The sequence below is a fragment of the Macaca thibetana genome, chromosome 6 (genome assembly GCF_024542745.1).
Source record: "Macaca thibetana thibetana isolate TM-01 chromosome 6, ASM2454274v1, whole genome shotgun sequence".
Taxonomy (NCBI): domain Eukaryota; kingdom Metazoa; phylum Chordata; class Mammalia; order Primates; family Cercopithecidae; genus Macaca; species Macaca thibetana.
Genome location: NC_065583.1, coordinates 101,744,676 through 101,764,810, shown reverse-complemented (window position 1 = coordinate 101,764,810; position 20,135 = coordinate 101,744,676). Strand labels below are relative to the sequence as shown.

The 20,135-nt window shown below is 40.6% G+C and overlaps 1 protein-coding gene across 1 annotated transcript in view; it reads left to right on the top strand.

Annotated features, from left to right (window-relative positions):
* Positions 1 to 20,135, top strand: part of CMYA5 (cardiomyopathy associated 5) — a 104,315-nt gene that overhangs the window by 63,528 nt on the left and 20,652 nt on the right. Inside the window, exons 6-9 of the mRNA XM_050795626.1 lie at positions 207 to 325; positions 6,303 to 6,452; positions 9,338 to 9,484; positions 10,626 to 10,773. Of these exons, the coding sequence (XP_050651583.1) occupies positions 207 to 325; positions 6,303 to 6,452; positions 9,338 to 9,484; positions 10,626 to 10,773 (564 nt within the window). The remainder of the gene's footprint in view (positions 1 to 206; positions 326 to 6,302; positions 6,453 to 9,337; positions 9,485 to 10,625; positions 10,774 to 20,135) is intronic.

Below are 20,135 nucleotides of genomic sequence, written 5' to 3'. Positions count from 1 at the left end.
CCAATATTACCAGTTGTCTAAGAATAGATTTTAGACATATATTTCAAGACTTTAAAGCTTTAAATCCTTTTTTGGATAGAGTGAGAGGCCCTGCCTTATGCAAACCACCACTACCAACACCAGCTTCATTTTGAACAACTGTTTTTCACTTTCATTCCGTATGTTAATAATTTTTTGACTTATGTAGAGCTCTATTCCCCTGATAGGTTGCTTTCTGCAATGGAGAGCACTGCTTCTTTAGAGAAAATGCCTGCTGCGTTTTCCCTTTTTGAACATTATGATGACAGCTCGGCAAGAAGTGACCAGATGTTAAAACAAGTGGCTGGTAAGCATTTTAATATATTAATTACCTAGATGAAATATGGCAGTTTTTGCTTGTTTGTTTTGTATGTAATGATATATACAAAAGATTTTGCATGCAAAGACATGTAACTGGAAAAACAAAAGTATTAGTTGTAAAATGTTACAGCTAGACTCTGAAATTGAGCATGAGACGAGCATCTCATTTCTGTGCATTTCCATCTGAAGCTTTATGACTTGCTTGGAGATTGAGGAGGTGGAAGGAGCCATGGAACCAAAGGGTCTCCTCTTTTTTTTTTTTTTTTTTTTAAATTTAAAAATAGGATTTCTCTCCCTCTCTTCTTGAGAGTTGTTTGCCTCATACCAGCAGCCAGGTATAGAAGAAAAAGAAGTCAAATGTTTTTCTATGTGTCAAACAGATTTCTCTTTATGAGTGGTTTTCCCCTTTTCAATTCAGTTCTTTTCCCCTTTTTTCAAACTAAACAGATGAGCTTAGAGAACTATCAGCTCAGCACCATGGTCTGTAGCCAGGAGCCTCCCACTCAGCTGTCAGAAGCATCCTGCCAGCTCTTCACAATATTTTTTAATGTGCTATTTTAACAAACAGGACAATGAAACTTATTTAGATTTTTCAAAGCTGCCATGTTTCAGTGAAATTACCAAGTTTTTCTTACTGTACAACGTGCTCAGATGTCCTCCTTAAAAGATGCTATCGTCTTCCAAAATCACCTCAAAGATTACAGCCATTCGGGAGGCTGAGGCGGGAGGATCACTTGAGCCTAGGGGTTCGAATCCAGCCTAGGCAACATAAAAAAAAAAAAAAAGAAAAAAAAAGCCCAAAAAACAAAAACAAAAATGATGGCTGTTGTGTTTAAATTGATGATTAACTTTCATTCCTGTATCAAGAGTTTTAGTTCAGTAACTACTAAAAAGGCTACTGTATGTCTAAAAGACAGAAACAACACAACACCACACAACACACAAAAACCCAAAACTCCACCAGCCCTTTATAAAATTAAAAACTCGATCATTGATCTTAATGGATTTTCTCTAGAAATGTCTCAAAACAAAGTGTTTTCTTGTAATGTCTTTAAGAGGGATCAGACTAGGGCAGTGATTGCAAACTAAGAAAGTTTGATTAACAGAGCTGGTCTTTTGCTTTTAAGGGATTCATTATATGCCATTGTTCATTTAGGAGGATATGCTTTTCAATACTTAATGGGCATTGAGAGGACATTTAATATACTTTAGAGGTCACAGAGTTAAAATGTCACAAAGTGTTAACAATTAACTCAGCAAGTACAAGTGGCAGTCCCTGTGGTTCGAAGCCTTTTATGGAGAGACTGATCTCAGAGCCATAAATGTTACTTTGTGCATCTGTTTCACAAAATTGGAGCCCAGGGTGTTGACTTGCTGCTAAATAGTTTTTGTTCATTTTGTGACACCTCTCGGAAGTCCTCACCTGTTACCTGAAAAGTTGATCTGATGACCCCCTACCTAAACTAAGCAGATGTAATGAGAAAAGGATGTGAGTTTTCCAATGAGAAGTAGCAGCCCATCCGATTTATTCCATGCTTACACAATGGCTGGCATTGTGGGAACCGTTAAGCACATCAAATCATCTAATCTCACCACAACCCAAGGAGGTAGGTTTTGTTATTCCCATTTGACAGGTGAAGAAAGGTGAGGAAAGAGAGGAATAGAAAAATGTTCTATTTTCAAGACAACACAACCGGTTGGGGTGTGTGTGGCAGGGGAGTTTGGCTTCAGAGTCTGCCCCACAGTGAAAAGGCAGAGTGCTGCTGAGAAAGGTGAGAGAAACAGATAGTGGATAAACAAACATGAATCTAGGCTTCCTGGATGCTGGCACCTGGGGATTTTTTTTTAATTGCGGTAAAATACACATAACTTAAAATTTACCATCTTGCCCATTTTTAATTGTACAGTTTAGTGGCATTAAGGACATTCACATTGTGTTACAACCATCACTGCCATCCTCTCCAGAACTCTTCATCTTGCAAAACAGAAGCTCTATATCCATTAAACACTAACTCTCCATATTCTCCCCTTCCCCTGGCTCCTGGCAGCCACCATTTTACTTTCTGTTTCTGTGAATTTGATTATTCTAAGTACCTCATCTAAGTGGAATCATATGGTATTTCTCTTTTTGTGACAGCTTTAGCTTAGAGTAATATCCTCAAGGCTTACCATGTTGTAACGTGTGAAACTTCTCCTCCTCTTTAAGGCTGACTTATATTCCATTGTATGTACACACAGCGTTTACATTATCTATTCATCCATTGGTGGATACTTGGGTGGCTTCCACTTTTTGGCTATTGTGAATAATGCTGTTCTCCTGAGGACGTTCCAAAGGCCAGGTTGAGTGGAAATCTGTATCTGACCACAGATTCCGAAGTCCAGTTTGGTTAATGCTTAACTCCCCAAATGTGGCGGCTCTTTTTGGGCACATTTCATCAGGCAGAGGAGTGATTCTTCTACCCAATTCCTTAGCCTCTTATAATGAAGCCCTAAACTTTCATTTTGGTATTTTTTGGTATCATACCTTTTTTTTTTTTTCAGACAGAGTCTCACTCTGTCGCCCAGGCTGAAGTGCAGTGGCACCATCTCGGCTCACTGCAACCTCTGCCTCCCAGGTTCAAGCCATTCTTATGCCTCAGCCTCCCCAGTACCTGGGATTACAGGCACGCATCACCATGCCCAGCTAATTGTTGTATTTTTAGTAGACATGGGGTTTTGCTCCATTGGCCAGGTTGGTCTTCTACCTCTGACCTCCAGTGATCTGCCCTGCTCGGCCTCCCAAAGTGCTGGGATTACAGGCGTGAGCCACCGCGCCTGGCCGGCATCGCACTTACTCAAGTTTATTACTGTGAAAGTGTAAACATAGTTGCTAAACTCCGGGTCTCTGATGTTGTTCTACCACATAAGAATTGTAAATTCAGCCATTATTATTAGATTATATCTATGGAATATTCTTATTCCCTTTTCATTTTAGAATTCTTTGAAAAGTAAAAGTATTTCCTGTTTCTGAAAAAAGGTGTTTTAACTTTAATGCTTTTGGGGGAAGGAGCACATTAAAACAAAATTTCTAACTTACGTACTTTGCTTTTTCTTTAAAATTAAGTGATTTTCTTGGATCAATTAATCAGTTTTTAAGTTTGTTAATTTACCCGAGAAAGAGAGAGAGAAATGTGAAAGATGTTTTCATTTTTAAAAAGCAGATACAGCTCCATGTATAATTCATAGGGTAAAAGGGGGAGCATTTTCATTGTTCACGCCTCAAGTAATTCTGAAATATTGCTTCAAAGATGATCGACAATCGTTGAAACATTCCACTTGGTCCTTTTATAGACCTGGGGAGCATGAAAATTTACTGAACTACATTGATCTGGACAGACTCATTTAGAATGTGACATCCATTTCCTGCTGGGAAGACAAGCAATAAATTCCAAGATAGTATGAGGGTCTCTGACCTGTGATCAGTCCCTGGGGAGGCGCTCTCACCAGCGACCTCTGCCTCAGCATGCAGTTTGCTCCACAGGTCTTACCTCTGTGGCCTCTGTGGCTTTCCAGATGGTGGGTCCCTCGTTCAGCCCTCATCTTCAGGAGCTTCCTGCCTCGCCCCTCTGTTTCCTGTGCTCCTGCCAAGGCCCCTTTGCTTTCTGAATGTTAGCGCTGGTTACCTGTCAGCCACTTTGCTGAGCACTTGATAGATATTATTTGCTTCTTATAACGCTCCTGGGAGGTAATGCTTTAAAATGTTTTCTCATTTTAAAGATGGGGAAACTGAGGCTAAGGTAACACAGGGGCGGATCTGGTGTTTGACCTTGGGCCAGCCACTCTGCACTGAAGTCCATGAACTTGACCCTTCTCCCCTTCTGCTTCTCGTTTTTCACAACTGTGTGTTTCTTCAGCTCTTTATTGCTCTTGCATCTTCCCAGTTTGTCTCTTTTTGTTACATTCTTTAGAACCATTTATGTTTTTCTCATTTTTACCTTCTCGCTGAACTGACCTTTAGTTTTCTTTTCCTTTGGTGTCTACTTTTAGTAATCTCATAAAATTTGGCCCGTATTATTAATATTTCAGTAAACTTATCTCTCAGGAAATTGTTGACTGGAAAAAAATAACCACAAAAAATAAATGTAAAAACATGCTATTGGGCTGGGCGCGGCGGCTCATGCCTGTAATCCCAGCACTTTGGGAGGCTGAGGCGAGCGGATCACCTGAGGTCAAGGAGTTCGAGACCAGCCTGGCCAACACGGTGAAACCCTGTCTCTACTAAAAATACAAAAAAAATGAGCTGGGCGTGGTGGTGGGCTCCTGTAATCCCAGCTACCAGGGAGGCTGGGGCAGGAGGATTGCTTGAACCTGGGAGGTGGAGGTTGCAGTGAGCCAAGATCGCACCACTGTACTCCAGCCTGGGTGACAGAGCAAGACTCCACCTCAAAAAAAAAGAAAAAAGCATGCTATCTTTTCAACTATGGGAATAATCTTTTTCTCTAATTTGTAAAATATGTTCAAAGATTTTGTGTCATAAGTTTTGGGGGAGAATTGCATAGAAGCTTGATTTATGGCGTTGCATATACCATTAATGTTTGTATGCATAATCATGAACTTTACAAGTTTCTAGGAAAACATTCAAGGATTTTGTTGTCAGTAAAATTCAGAACAACAGAGTTATACTAGATGTCTAAAATGTACGCTGAATCAGTAGGCTACTTTTTCTATAGTTTTTATATTTTGTTTAATTTTTAAAAAGTTAATAATTTAAAAATTGATAGGCATAGCCATATTGGAAAGACAAAATGGGATGGTCATTTCAGAAAGTGTATTTTGATATTTTATTTTTGCAAGTATTTTTCAGGCTAGAAGACATACCAACGATATCTTAAAAGGGTTTCATTTGCCTCTGTTGTGAATATAGAATCTATATTGATACAGAATGATACAACCTTGGTCATCTAGCAAAGCATGTGTTTTGTTTTGAAGGATAAGCAAGTCAGTTGTTGCCTCCTCTAACCTACATGAGTTTATTGCTCCAACTATAGGACTATAGAAGAGTATTCTCAAGTGATCCCATTTTGTAATACATTTTTGTTTATTTCTGTGTGTATCATATATATGCACATGTACAAAAGCATAGGAAACATTGCTGAGGGACACACATTCAACTGCAACAGTAATTACATCTAAAGAATATGGCTGCCACGGTGGCTCACGCCTGTAATCCCAGCACTTTGGGAGGCTGAGGTGGGTGGAATCCTTGAGGCCAGGAGTTCAAGAACAGCCTGACCAACATAGTGAAACCCCACCTCTACTAAAAATACAAAAATTAGCCAGGTATGATGGTGCATGCCTGTAATCCCAGCTACTCAGGAGACTGAGGCAGGAGAATTGCTTGAATCCGGGAGGCGGAGGTCGCAGTGAGCTGAGATTGCACCACCGCACTCCGGCGTGGGTGATAGAGCAAGACTTCATCTCAAAAAATAAAATAAAAGAAAACTGGCCAGGTGCAGTGACTCATGACTGTAATTCCAACACTTTGGGAGGCTGAGGTGGGCAGTTCACCTGAGGTCAGAAGTTCGAGACCATCCTAACCAAGATGGTAAAACCCCGTCTCTACTAAAAATACAAAAATTAGCCAGGCATGGTGATGGGCACCTGTAATCCCAGCAACTTGGGAGGCTGAGGCAGGAGAATCGCTTGAAGCTGGGAGGCAAAGGTTGCGGTGAGCTGAGATCGCGCCACTGCACTCCAGCCTGGATGACAGAGTGAGACTCCGTCTTAAAAATAAATAAATTAAAAAAATGAAAAAATGAAAAAATATAATTGGGGTTGGGAGTTCGGGGGAACAAGGAAGCTCTTCTACTTTTATACCATATATTTCTATATTGTTTGAATTTTTTTCAACAAGCATAAGTAACGTTTGCCCAACAAATTAATAAAAACAGCATTAGTTACAATAAATCTTGTTTATATTCCAGTTCCTCAGCCTCCTAGATTAGAACCTCAGGAACCAAATTCTGCCACCAGCACAACGATTGCAGTTTATTGGAGCATGAACAAGGATGATGTCATTGATTCATTTCAGGTTTACTGCATGGAGGAGCCACAAGATGACCAAGAAGTAAATGGTAGGATTGCTAACACAAATACAAATGCATACGCATATTCAGGCATCTTCATGTGAAGTATTTAAACATATACCTGTATTGTGACTCTTCCCACAAAGCATTTATAGCCGCTTCCAAACAACAACAAAACCCCAACAACTGTATAATGAAATAATAACTACAGAAGCAAAATTTGGGAATCGAGATCAAGGAAAACAAAATGGCATACATATTATTATAGTCAACACGAATATTGTAATTGAGATTCACATTTGGCTTTGAGCTCTCAGAATAACAGGCGCAATGAAGTGGTTCTCATTTTCAGAAAGGAGGTAACATACCAGAGTTTCAAGGAAAATAAAGTTTTAATCGGTACAAAAGCCTGAAAGACAAGTGTCACGTGTTCCACTTTTAGGGAAGAAGCCATAGAGAGGACAGTGTGATCCACAATGGTCTGAATGCAGATGAAGCATGAGATGTCATGGGTGGCAGTTTCTCAGGTCTGTCTTTGCTAAAAGCCACCAACAAGCCACAAGGTTCATTCAGTGTTCACAGTTCCCAAGGCATGGGCCTAGGTATGGTGGAGTCTTCCTGTGTCCCCAGTTAATGTGTGGATAGAAATGAAAGTGCTTAGTAGGGTGAATGGATGGTATGTCTTATAGCTGAGCCTCTGTAAGTATCTCTCGGCTCAGAAGGACTTCTCATAAGCCCTGGAAGCCAGGCAGTTTGAGGTTGTGCTTCCTGATGAATCAGAGCTGGGAGTGCTGCCGTTCTGTGTTGCTTGTTGAAGACAGACCCACATACTATGGAAACCAGATGAGCATGTGGCAGGCTTGGCGTCCTAACTCAGGTGCCCAATTTGTAATCAGGAATGAATGGTAATATATTATACTATTACTAATATTTAAGTCTTTTGAAATGTCATGTGATAATTAATTTAGAAAAAAGTTTAAAAAAGCAATTATAGGCACGCTGTAAAGTTGGCTAAATCTAAATCTGTAATGTAATGACTCGTGTTTTATTGACCTATTTCCACACGCCTGTTACAGCACAACCAAGTAAATGTTACTATCCCTGTTTGCAAGTGAGAAAACTGATGTGAGGTTAAGTAGTTTGCTCAAGGCCTTGTAACTTGTACATGACAGGGGCAGGGGTCAAACACACATCTTTCAAGCTCTGAAGTTTATTCTTTTGTTTGTTTGTCTCTGTGTGTGTTTTCTTACACCATACTTCATCTCCATCTATTTCTAGCTGCTTTCTGAAACACCATGGCTCTCCGAGACCCTTCTTATCAAATAGCTATTGCTTGGAGTACTTTTTTTTTACTCCAAACACTTCCCTATCCTGTGTCTCATTGTTTCTGTGCCCTGAACTGTGTTAATAACAGTTAGCTAATCTGATAATCTAGTCTGTGATACCGTGCCACGTTTAGTAGGGTCTCTAGTCACATATTGTTAAAGGGAGTGCTAGGGTAATAGGATGTATTAGTTCATGCTCACACTGCTATAAAGACATACCTAGGACTGGGCAATTTATGAAGAAGAGGTTTAATTGGCTCACAGTTCCACAAGGTGTACAGGAAGCATGGCAGGGGAGGCCTTAGGAAACTTAGAATCATGGCAGAAGGTGAAGGGGAAACAAGCACATCTTCCCATGGCTGGCAGGGAAGAGAGAGAGAATAAAGCAGGAGGTGCTACACACTTTCAGACAACCAGATCTCTTGAGAACTCATTTATGAGAAGAGCAAGGGAGAAGTCCACCCCCATGATTCAATCACCTCCCACCAGGCTCTTCCTCCAATACTGGGAATTACAATTCAACATGAGATCTGGGTGGGGACACAGAACCAAACCGTATCATAGGACCTTGCCTAAAAGAATGATTCCAGTGAAAACGCAGACACAGATTCTGGGTTATGGGGGAAATATTCTTCAGTGTACAAGTCCTTATGACGTTCTTTAAACTGAACTTTCTGTCCAGAAAGTACAGCTCATTGGAAAGGAGAGAGGCAGTTGAGAGACCTGCTAAGTTGAAGAGCTCCCGATTTTCTTCTAAAGAAACAGTCTGGGTTCTTAAGTGGAAAAGTTTTGAAGATGTGACATTCAAGAGTAATAAGAGGGGGATAACTGAAATTACCATAGGCAAAATTTACACAGAAAACCATATGTTTTAAAGGAGATAAAATTTCAGTAAGAATAATCAAATTGGCCCAAATTGGTAGGTTTGTTCAGAATGATATTGAATAATGTTTATTGTTAAAATATTCAAAGTAAAATAATTTTTAAAATTTTAGAAGAAAAATGTCTTAATTGGACAAAGTTACTTCTTAGAGTAGCTTATGACCTACCAAAGTTATTTAAGTATTTCTATAAATTGTGGAAATCTCTAGTGGAAAGAATTCTGGAATTCATGAGAAGGAACCAGGATTTGAAACCTGGAAGGTCATACTGAATACCAAAATAGTTTACTAATCTGTAAAGATGTTTAAAAACCATGAAGTTGTCCTTTTTTTAGGACACACTCTTCTGAAATATTGGCAGTGATTCTTAAGTTTTTCTTGAGAATGTGTTACTGAGATTTAAGCTAACATATACTTTATGTAATTTTAATATTCGCTACTGAAATAAGTTACTTTAATTGTGGTATATGAAGCTCAGAATCTTACTAATATGCTCTTATTTTCTGATAAGTGTTAACAAGTAGTACTATGTCATCCTAAGTATCTCTTTTCAGAATGCTGTTGCTTTCATATGTATTCTAAGGAGCTGGTTTTCACATAATGGTATCTGTAAGGTTATCAGTTTGAGTTTTCCACTGAAAGAAAATCATAGATGACTTTTTCCAATAACTATAACTTTTAATTAACTTTGGAAGACATCTTAGATTTTAATTGTGTCTTATGCTAGAGTTGGTAGAAGAATACAGACTGACAGTGAAAGAAAGCTACTGCATTTTTGAAGATCTGGAACCTGACCGATGCTATCAAGTGTGGGTGATGGCTGTGAACTTCACTGGATGTAGCCTGCCCAGTGAAAGGGCAATCTTTAGGACAGGTAAGGAGATGGATGCTAAGGATGCTAGCATAAGTGTTAACACTTATGGATGCTAAGGGTGTCAGAAGACAAAGCTCAATTCTTCACGGACTCTTGAGATCAGCCAGTAAGTGTTCATTAAGCACCTATTGTGTGTTGAGTGTTGTGCCAAGTGCTGGTTATACAATGATGAATAAGACTGGGGTCCTGTTCTCAAGAAGCTCATGCTCAGGTGGGGAGATGGAAAAACAGAAGATCATAGAAAATGTGTGGTAAGGGCCATATCCAGATATACACAGGTTATTATGAGAGCACTCCAGAGGGGCACTCAATTTGGCCTGGAGCAGGGGCAGGATCAGAACTGCTTCCTAGAACTGATGCCTGCAGAAAATGCTTTAAAGGATCAATAGGAAGTAATGCGTTAAAGAAGGATATTCCACTTGAAAAAGACATGAGCAGAGGCATCAAGGCGAGAAACAGTATGGAGTGTGCAGGACACTCTAAGAAGTTTAGTATTATTTCTTAGACTTAAGCAAAGGAAAGACAAGATGAGAAAGGCTAACATAGAGAGGCCATGTTTGCAAAGTAAGAAGCTTGGGCTGTGTGTGGGTGCTGGGAACCCCCAAAAGGTTTTAAGCAGTGGTATTTAACTGTAAATGCATTCTCAGGATGAAATCTTTTCACAGGGTATGAAGCCTAAACCAAGGCTGCACTGCCTTTAAGATAATGGCAACCTGCCTCAGGGGATGAGATGGTTTACTCCTACCCTTTATCCTTTCCTCTTGCCTTTTAAAACAAGCCTTTACTGAGCGCTTACTGAGGACAAGATCGTCGCTAACTTGTTTGTACTGGGACAGGGGAAAGAATCTTTATTTTGATTTGCTTGTATATGTATAAAGAAAGTCTGGTGGGATTTATAGGAAGCTACTATTAGGGGCTGTTTGGGGATGGGTGAGAACTGGGCAATGTGGAAGGCAGAGAAGGGAGAGAGACTTCACCATCTATATTTGATCCCTTTTGGGTTTTTAAAACAGAATTCATTTTCTGATAAAAAAAAATTAAAAACAGAATCATGCTGAAGCCATGGAAGACCACGTGCTTCTCAGATCCCAGGAAAGCAAGCTGGCATTGCTCCACGACTGTCCTGACTCTCTTTCTGCAGCACCCTCCACCCCTGTGATCCGCGCTGAGGACTGTACCGTGTGTTGGAACACAGCCACTATCCGATGGCGGCCCACCACCCCAGAGGCCACGGAGACCTACACTCTGGAGTACTGCAGACAGCACTCTTCTGAGGGCGAGGGCCTCAGGTAAGGGGCCCTCTCCATGGGAGAGACTGCCCAGAGCCCAGGAACCAAGCTCCTGGCCCTAAACTACCCTCTGGCTTCTTCTCACCAAGGGAGAAATGTACCCTAAAATCCTGCTGAGCTAATGAAGCCGCTGCCTTGATTTGCAGCTCTATCATGGTTCATCAATGAACTCCAAGTTTGTAATAAAACACATGCTACAATGCAGAATAACTCCCTTGTAAGAAAAATGTATGTGAATTTTAATGATAGAACATTCTTTGAGGTATATTTAACTTCAGTCATTAGGCAGGATTTATGCATATTTTATGGGTTTTTTACTAGCTATATCAGAATCCGTACCACCTAACTCAGGAAACTAATAGTGAGCTTGTGTATAATGTAAATCCGAATGTCTCCATGATATATTGGTAACATAAAGGAGCTAATTACATATATATTATTATGGAGACGTACCTGCCTCTCCAAAAGCATGAAATATGTAAAGAGATTCTTCTAGGAAAAAAGAAATGTGACGCTCTCTCACTAAGATACTGAAGCTGACATTCATCAATAAGCGGCTGTGCATCCATTAGGCATTTGGTAAATGTTAACTTATCTGCCGAGGTGGTGTTTTCTTAGCCTCCCACCTCCTTGCTGTGGAGCAGCTTCAGGTATCATGATGAATATTCAGATCATTCTTAATATTCATATTTTGATAGAGAGGTTTTTAGTTTTTCTTTGAAACCAAGCTTATTGAGATAAACTACTTTGGTAGGATATGGAACTTAGGAATAATGGTATGAAACTAGAGAGCTTTTTTTTTTATTATACTTTAAGTTCTGGGATACATGTGCAGAACATGCAGGTTTGTTACATAGGTATACACGTGCCATGGTGGTTTGCTGCACCCACTAACCCATCATCTATATTAGGTATTTCTCCTCATTCTATCCCTCCCCTACCCCTCCACCCCCCAAAAAGGCCCCAGTGTGTGATGTTCCCCTTCCTGTGTGCATGTGTTCTCATTGTTCAACTCCCACTTATGCGTGAGAACATGAGGTGTTTGGTTTTCTCTTCCTGTGTTAGTTTGCTGAGAATGATGGCTTCCAGCTTCATCTGTGTCCCTGCAAATGACATGAAATCAATCCTTTTTTATGGCTGCATTGTATTCCATGGTGTATAAGTGCCACATTTTCTTTATCCAGCCTATCATTTGGGTTAGTTTCAAGTCTTTGCTATTGTGAAGAGTGCTGCAATAAACATACGTGTGCATGTGTCTTTATTGTAGAATGATTTATAATCCTTTGGGTATATACCCAGTAATGGGATTGCTGAGTCAAATGGTATTTCTGGTTCTAGATCCTTGAGGAATCGCCACATTGTCTTCCACAATGGTTGAACTAATTTGCACTCCCACTGACAGTGTAAAAGTGTTCCTGTTTCTCCACATCCTCTCCAGCATCTGTTGTTTCCTGACTTTTTAATGACTGCCATTCTAACTGGTGTGAGATGGTATCTCATCGTGATTTTGATTTGCATTTCTCTAATGACCAGTGATGATGAGCTTTCTTTCATATGTTTCTTGGTCACATAAATGTCTTCTTTTGAGAAGTGTCTGTTCATATCCTTTGCCCACTTTTTGATGGGGTTGTTTTTTTCTTGTAAATTTGTTGAAGTTCCTTGTAGATTCTGGATGTTAGCCCTTTGTCAGATGGATAAATTGCAAAAATTTTCTCCCATTCTGTAGGCTGCCTGTTCACTTTAATGATAGTTTCTTTTGCTGTGCAGAAGCTCTTTAGTTTAATTAGATTCCATTTGTGGATTTTGGCTTTTGTTGCCATTGCTTTTAGTGTTTTAGTCATGAAGTCTTTGCCCATGCCTATGTCCTGAATGGTATTGCCTAGGTTTTCTTCTAGGGTTTTTATGGTTTTAGTACTTATGTTTAAGTCTTTAATCCATCTTGAGTTAATTTTCGTATAAGCTGTAAGGAAGGGGTCCAGTTTCAGTTTTCTGCATATGGCTAGCCAGTTTTTCCAACACCATTTATTCAATAGGGAATCCTTTCCCCATTGCTTGTTCTTGTCAGGTTTGTTAACGATCAGATGGTTGTAGATGTGTGGTGTTATTTCTGAGGCCTCTGTTTTGTTCCATTGGTCTACATATCTGTTTAGGTACCAGTACCATGCTGTTTTGGTTACTGTAGCCTTGTAGTATAGTTTGCGGTCAGGTACCGTGATGCCTCCAGCTTTGTTCTTTTTACTTAGGATTGTCTTGGCTATGCAGGCTCTTTTTTGGTTCCATATGAAATTTGAAGTAGTTTTTCCTAATTCTGTGAAGAAAGTCAATGGTAGCTTGGTGGGGATAGCATTGAATCTATAAATTACTTTGGGCAGTATGGCCATTTTCATGATATTGATTCTACCTATCCATGAGCATGGAATGTTTTTCCATTTGTTTGTGTTCTTTCTTATTTCCTTGAGCAGTGGTTTGTAGTTCTCCTTGAAGAGGTCCCTCATATCCCTTGTAAGTTGTATTCCTAGGTATTTAATTCTCTTTGTAGCAATTGTGAATGGGCATTCACTCATGATTTGGCTCTCTGTTGGTCTATTATTGTTGTATAGGAATGCTTGTGATTTTTGCACAGTGATTTTGTATCCTGAGACTTTGCTGAAGTTGCTTATCAGCTTAAGGAGATTTTAGGCTGAGATGATGGGGTTTTCTAAATATACAATCGTGTCATCTGCAAACCCAGACAATTTAACTTCCTCTCTTCCTATTTGAGTACCTTTTTTTCTTTCTCTTGCCTGATTGCCCTGGCCAGAACTTCCAATACTATGTTGAATAGGAGTGGTGAGAGAGGGCATCCTTGTCTTGTGCGGGTTTTCAAAGGGAATGTTTCCAGTTTATTTTTTTTATTTTTGAGACGGAGTCTCGCTCTGTCACCCAAGCTGGAGTGCAGTGGTGCAATCTCGGCTCATTGCAACCTCTGCCTCCCAGGTTCAAGCAATTCTTCTGCCTCAGCCTCCTGAGTAGCTGGGATTACAGGTGCATGCCACCAAGCCCGGCTAATTTTTTTGTGTATTTTTAGTAGAGACGGGGTTTCACCATGTTAGCCAGGATGGTCTCAATCTCCTAACCTTGTGATCCGACCTCCTTGGCCTCCCAAAGTGCTGGGATTACAGGCATGAGCCACCGTGCCTGGTGCTTCTAGCTTTTGCTCATTCAGTATGATATTGGCTGTGGGTTTGTCGTAAATAGCTCTTATTATTTTGAGATACATTCCATGAATGCCTAGTTTATTGAGAGTTTTTAGCATGAAGGGGTGTTGAATTTTATTGAAGGCCTTTTCTGCATCTATTGAGACAATCATGTGGTTAATGTCATTGGTTCTGTTTATGTGATGGATTATGTTTATTGATTTGCATATTTTGAATCAGCCCTGCATCCCAGGAATGAAGCTGACTTGATCATGGTGGATAAGCTTTTTGATGTGCTGCCAGATTCGGTTTGCCAGTATTTTATTGAGGATTTTCGCATAGATGTTCATCAGGGATATTGATCTGAAATTTTCTTTTTTTGATGTATCTCTGCCAGGTTTTGGTATCAGGATGATGCTGGCCTCATAAAATGAGTTAGGGAGGAGTCCCTCTTTTTCTGTTGTTTGGAATAGTTTCAGAAGGAATGGTACCATCTCCTCTTTCTACCTCTGGTAGAATTCTGCTGTGAATCTGTCTGGTCCTGGGCTTTTTTTGGTTGGTAGTATATTCATTGCTGTCTCAATTTCAGAACTTGTTATTGGTCTATTCAGGGATTTGACTTCTTCCTGGTTTAGTCATGGGAGGGTGTATGTGTCCAGGAATTTATCCATTTCTTCTAGATTTTCTAGTTTATTTGCGTAGAGGTGTGTATAGTATTCTCTGATGGTAATTTGTATTTCTGTGGGATCAGTGGTGATATCCCCTTTATCATTTTTTATTGTGTCTATTTGATTCTTGTCTCTTTTCTTCTTTATTAGTCTGGCTAGTGGTCTATTTTGTTAATCTTTTCGAAAAAGACCAGATCCTGGATTCATTGATTTTTTTGAAGGGTTTTTTTAATGTCTCTATCTCATTCAGTTCTGCTCTGATCTTAGTTATTTCTTGCCTTCAGCTAGCTTTTGAATTTGTTTGCTCTTGCTTCTCTTGTTCTTTTAATTGTGATGTTAGGGTGTCAGTTTTAGATCTTTCCCACTTTCTCTTGTGGGCATTTAGTGCTGTAAATTTCCCTCTAAACACTGCTTTAGCTGTGTCCCAGAGATTCTGGTACATTGTGTCTTTGTTCTCATTGGTTTCAAAGAAGTTATTTATTTCTAATTTAATTTCATTATTTACCCAGTAGCTATCCAGGAGCAGGTTGTTTAGTTTCCATGCAGTTGTGTGGTTTTGAGTGAGTTTCTTAATCCTGAATTCTAATTTGATTGCACTGTGGTCTGAGAGACTGTTTGTTATGATTTCCATTCTTTTACATTTGCTGAGGAGTGTTTTACTTCCAATTATGTGGTCAATTTTAGAATAAGTGCAGTGTAGTGCTAAGAAGAATGTATGTTCTGTTGATTTGGGGTGGAGAGTTCTGTAGATGTCTATTAGGTCCACTTGGTCCAGAACTGAGTTTAAGTCCTGAATATCCTTGTTAATTTTCTGTTTCATTGATCTGTTTAATATTGACAGTGGGGTATTAAAGTCTCCCACTATTATTGTGTGGGAGTCTAAGTCTCTTTGTAGGTCTCTAAAACTTGCTTTATGAATCTGGGTGCTCATATACTGGGTGCGTATATATTTAGGGTAGTTAGCTCTTCTTGTTGCATTGATCCCTTTGCCATTATGTAATGCCCTTCTTTGTCTTTTTTGATCTTTGTTGGTTTCAAGTCTGTGTTATCAGAGACTAGGATGGCAATCCCTGCTTTTTGTTTTTTTGTTTTGTTTTGTTTTGTTTTTGCTTTCCATTTGCTTGGTAAATATTCCTCCATCCCTTTATTTTGAGCCTATGTGTGTCTTTGCGCGTGAGATGGTCTCCTGAATACAGTACATCAATGGGTCTTGACTCTTTATCCAATGTGCCAGTCTGTGTCCTTTAACTGGGGCATTTAGCCTGTTTACATTTAAGGTCAATATTGTTATGTGTGAATTTGCCTGTCATTATGATGCCAGCTGGTTCTTTTGCCCGTTGGTTGAGGTAGTTTCTTTATAGTGTTGATGGTCTTTACAGTTTGGTATGTCTTTGCAGTGGCTGGTACCGGTTTTTCCTTTCCATATTTAGTGCTTCCTTCAGGAGCTCTTGTAAGGCAGGCCTGGTGGTGACAAACAGCATTTGCTTGTCTGGAAAGGATTTTATTTCTCCTTCACTTATGAAGCTTAGTTTGGTTGGATATGAAATTCTGGGTTGAAAATTCTTTTCTTTAAGAATGTTGAATATTGGCCCCCACTCTCTCTTGGCTTGTAGAGTTTCTGCTAAGAGATCTGCTGTTAGTCTGATGGGCTTCCCTCTGTGGGCAACCCGACTTTTCTCTCTGGCTGTCCTTAACATTGTTTCCTTCATTTCAGCCTTGGTGAATCTGACAATTATGTGTCTTGGGGTTGCTCTTCTCAAGGAGTATCTTTGTGGTGTTCTCTGTATTTCCTGAATTTGAGTGTTGTCCTGTCTTGCTAGGTTGCTAGGTTGCAGAAGTTCTCCTGGATAATATCCTGAAGAGTGTTTTCCAACTTGGTTCCATTCTTTCCATCACTTTCAGGTTCACCAATCAAACATAGGTTTGGTCTTTTCACATAGTCCCATATTTCTTGGAGGCTTTGTTTGTTCCTTTTCATTTTTTTTCCCTCTAATCTTGTCCTCGTGCTTTATTTCATTAAATTGATCTTCAATCTCTGATATCCTTTCTTCCGCTTGATTAATTTGGCTATTGATACTTGTGTATGCTTCATGAAGTTCTTGTGCTGTGTTTTTCAGGTCCATCAGGTCATTTATGTTCTTCTCAAAACTGGTAATTCTAGTTAGCAATTCCTCTAACCTTTTTTCAAGGTTCTTAGCTTCCTTGCATTGGGTTAGAACATGCTCTTTGAGCTCAGAGGAGTTTGTTATAACACACTTTCTGAAGCCGACATCTGTCAATTAGTCAAACTCATTTTCTATCCAGTTTTGTTCCCTTGCTGGTGAGGACTTATGATCCTTTAAAGGAGAAGAGCTGTTCTGGGTTTTGGAATTTTCAGCCTCTTTGCTTTGCACTGATTTTTCCCTCATCTTCATGAATTTATCTACCTTTGGTCTTTGATGTTGGTGACCTTCAGATGGGGTTTCTGTGTGGACGTCCTTTTTGTTGATGTTGATTTGCTATTCTTTTCTATTTGTTAGTTTTCCTTCTAACAGTCTCTGATGCAGGTCTACTGGAGTTTGCTGGAGGTCCACTCCAGACCCTGTTTGCCTGGGTATCACCAGCAGAGGCTACAGAACAGCAAAGATTCCTTCCTGTTCCTTCCTCTGGAAGCTTCATCCCATAGGGACACCCACCAGATGCCAGCTGGAGCTCTCCTGCATGAGGTGTCTATAGACCCCTGCTGGGAAGTGTATCCCAAGTCAGGAAGCATGGGGGTCAGGGACCCACTTGAGAAGGCAGTCTGTCCCTTAGCAGAGCTTGAGTGCTGTGCTGGGAGATCTGTTGCTCTCTTCAGAGCCGGCAGGCAGGAATGTTTAAGTCTGCTGAAGCTGTGCCCACAACCGCCCCTTCCCCCAAGTGCTCTATTCCAGGGAAATGAGAGTTTTATCTATAAGCCCCTGACTGGGGCTGCTGCCTTTCTTTCAGAGATGCCCTACCAAGAGAGGAGGAATCTAGAGAGGGAGTCTGGCTAGAGTGGCTTTGCTGAGCTGCGGTGGGCTCCACCCAGTTTGAACTTCCTGGCAGCTTTGTTTACACTGTGAGGGGAAAACCACCTACCCAAGCCTCACTAATAGTGGACGCCCCTCCCCACATCAAGCTCAAGCATTCCAGATCGACTTCAGACTGCTGTTCTGCCAGCGAGAATTTCAAGCCAGTGGATCTTAGCTTGCTGGGCTCCTTTGGGGTGGGATCCACTGAGCTAGCCCACTTGGCTCCCTGGCTTTAGCCCCCTTTCCAGGGGAGTGAATGGTTCTGTCTCGCTGGTGTTCCAGGAGCCACTGGAGTATGAAAAAAACTCCTGCAGCTAGCTCAGTGCCTGCCCAAATGGCCACCCAGTTTTGTGCTTGAAACCCAGGGCTCTGGTGGTGTAGGCACCCAAGAGAATCTCCTGGTCTGTGGGTTGTGAAGACCATGGGAAAAGCATAGTATCTGGGCTGGAATGCACTATTCCTTATGGCTTCCCTTGGCTAAGGGAGGGAGTTCCTCGACTCCTTGCACTTCCCGGGTGACCCTACTTCTGCTCGCTCTCCATGGGCTGCACCCACTCTCTAACCAGTCCCAGTGAGATGAACTGGGTACCTCAGTTGGAAATGCAGAAATCACCTGCCTTCTACATTGATCTCGCTGGGAGCCGCAGACTGGAGCTGTTCCTATTCAGCCATCTTGCCAGCCACCTCTGGACAGCTTTAAATAAAGTGTATTATTTAAGCTCTTGTTTATCTTCATGATCAATAACTATTTATTTAGTTATGATGTGAAATTTTATATGATTGAGCAATGATGATAGTTTCTTTCAAGTGGAAGACAGGCTTCACAAAATAATGATCAAAGAATGAATTAATATCGGGTGGGGAGGTTTTGGTGGGATGTAGGCATTTAAACAGAAGTGTAAACAAACATAATAAATGTTCAAGAAACAACATCTCTTTTAATGTGCCAACTGCTGGAAGGCGGGCTTCGGTATTAGAAAATAGCTGAGAGGTGAAGTCTGGCCAAAACAGAGGGAGAGAGAAAAAAAAACAAACAAAAACACAGACTTTTATTCAGCATTTACTATGTGCCAATTGCTATCCCAGGTACTTTAGGTATGTTGCCTCATTTAATCCTCACAAAAACTCTAAGATAAAACAGACACTTTAGAGGCTACTCAGCTTATATTAGCAGTCAGGATTTAAACCTCATTTTGTCAGATTTCGAAGTCTAAGCTGTTAACCCTTGCTTTACGTCACTTAGGGGAGACCTGGACCTTAATTGTGAAAATTCATTGATGCTATATGAGAACAACCCTGTATCAGGAGTGCCGGAGTCCCAGAGTAATCTCTCCCACCATTTTCTACCATCAGTAAGGAAAACCCAGCTCTTTCAGAGGCAAGATGAGCCTGCTAATGAAGGCTCTGAAATGACTCATTCCCTTTATGGCATCCGTCCCCAGCTGGCATTTGCATAAATCACATCAGCACAGTTGAATACTTAAATCAGCAGAAATCTGGAAACCCTGAGACCTAGTAGCCGTCTCACTAAGGAACAGTGATGTCATCTCATAAATATGGCTACAGGGAGAAGGGATGGGGGGATGGCGTTCCCCTGAGGGCCTTCAGCTGGCTAGAAACTTGCCTACTCTCAGTGAACCTTCTCAGCAATCCTATGAGGCAGGTAGTGATCTCCACTAAATCAGACTCAGAAAGGTTAAATAATCTGGCCAAAGTATGAAATGATGGAGTGAGGGTATGGAGTCAGGATTCAAACCCAGGCCTGTCTTCTTCTTTCCACTAGTTTTAAAACTGCTGTCCTGAATAGACTGAGGCATCCCTCAATAGCCTGACAACTGGGTGGTACTGTGCATCCTTAGTTGTCTCTGTCCCATGAAAAACATAGATATGAAGAGAGAAGGCACTACCATTCAAATCCCCTCTCATTAATGTTTTTCCCTTCCCTGATTATCCTAGGGCCCTTGCAATGAAAAAAAAAAAAGAAAAAAGAAAAGACTCCTTCTGATAACAACAATGCATTTCAAAAAATCCCTTGCAAAAGCCAAAGAAACCAATGACAGTTCCATATGTAGGAAAAAAAAGACCATCCACCAATTTCATTAAGACCAACATCGAGCTTATTAAAACATAAGGCTTGTCATTAGCTTATGCTGTTTGAGATCTTGCCAATCGATTCATTTTTATTTTTCTTGTTGCAGGCGAACATATTAGGGGCCGTCTAAGCAAAAATTTATAGTAGTTATAGAACAATACAAGGGGTTCTTTGCTATTGAGTGGTTATAGTCCAGTAAATTTAGAAATAAAGGGAAATTCCACATGGGAAACCCTGCTGATAGTTTAATGCTGTGTTGGAGATGGAATTGTTTTCCATTTAGGTACTAAGAGGCCCCTCAGTGCCAGGAAGTGCAATGGTATGTTCAGTCCACAGCGCAGGTTTGACTCTCCAACCTCTGGATCCCTGCTGAGTCTGGCAATAGATAATTTTT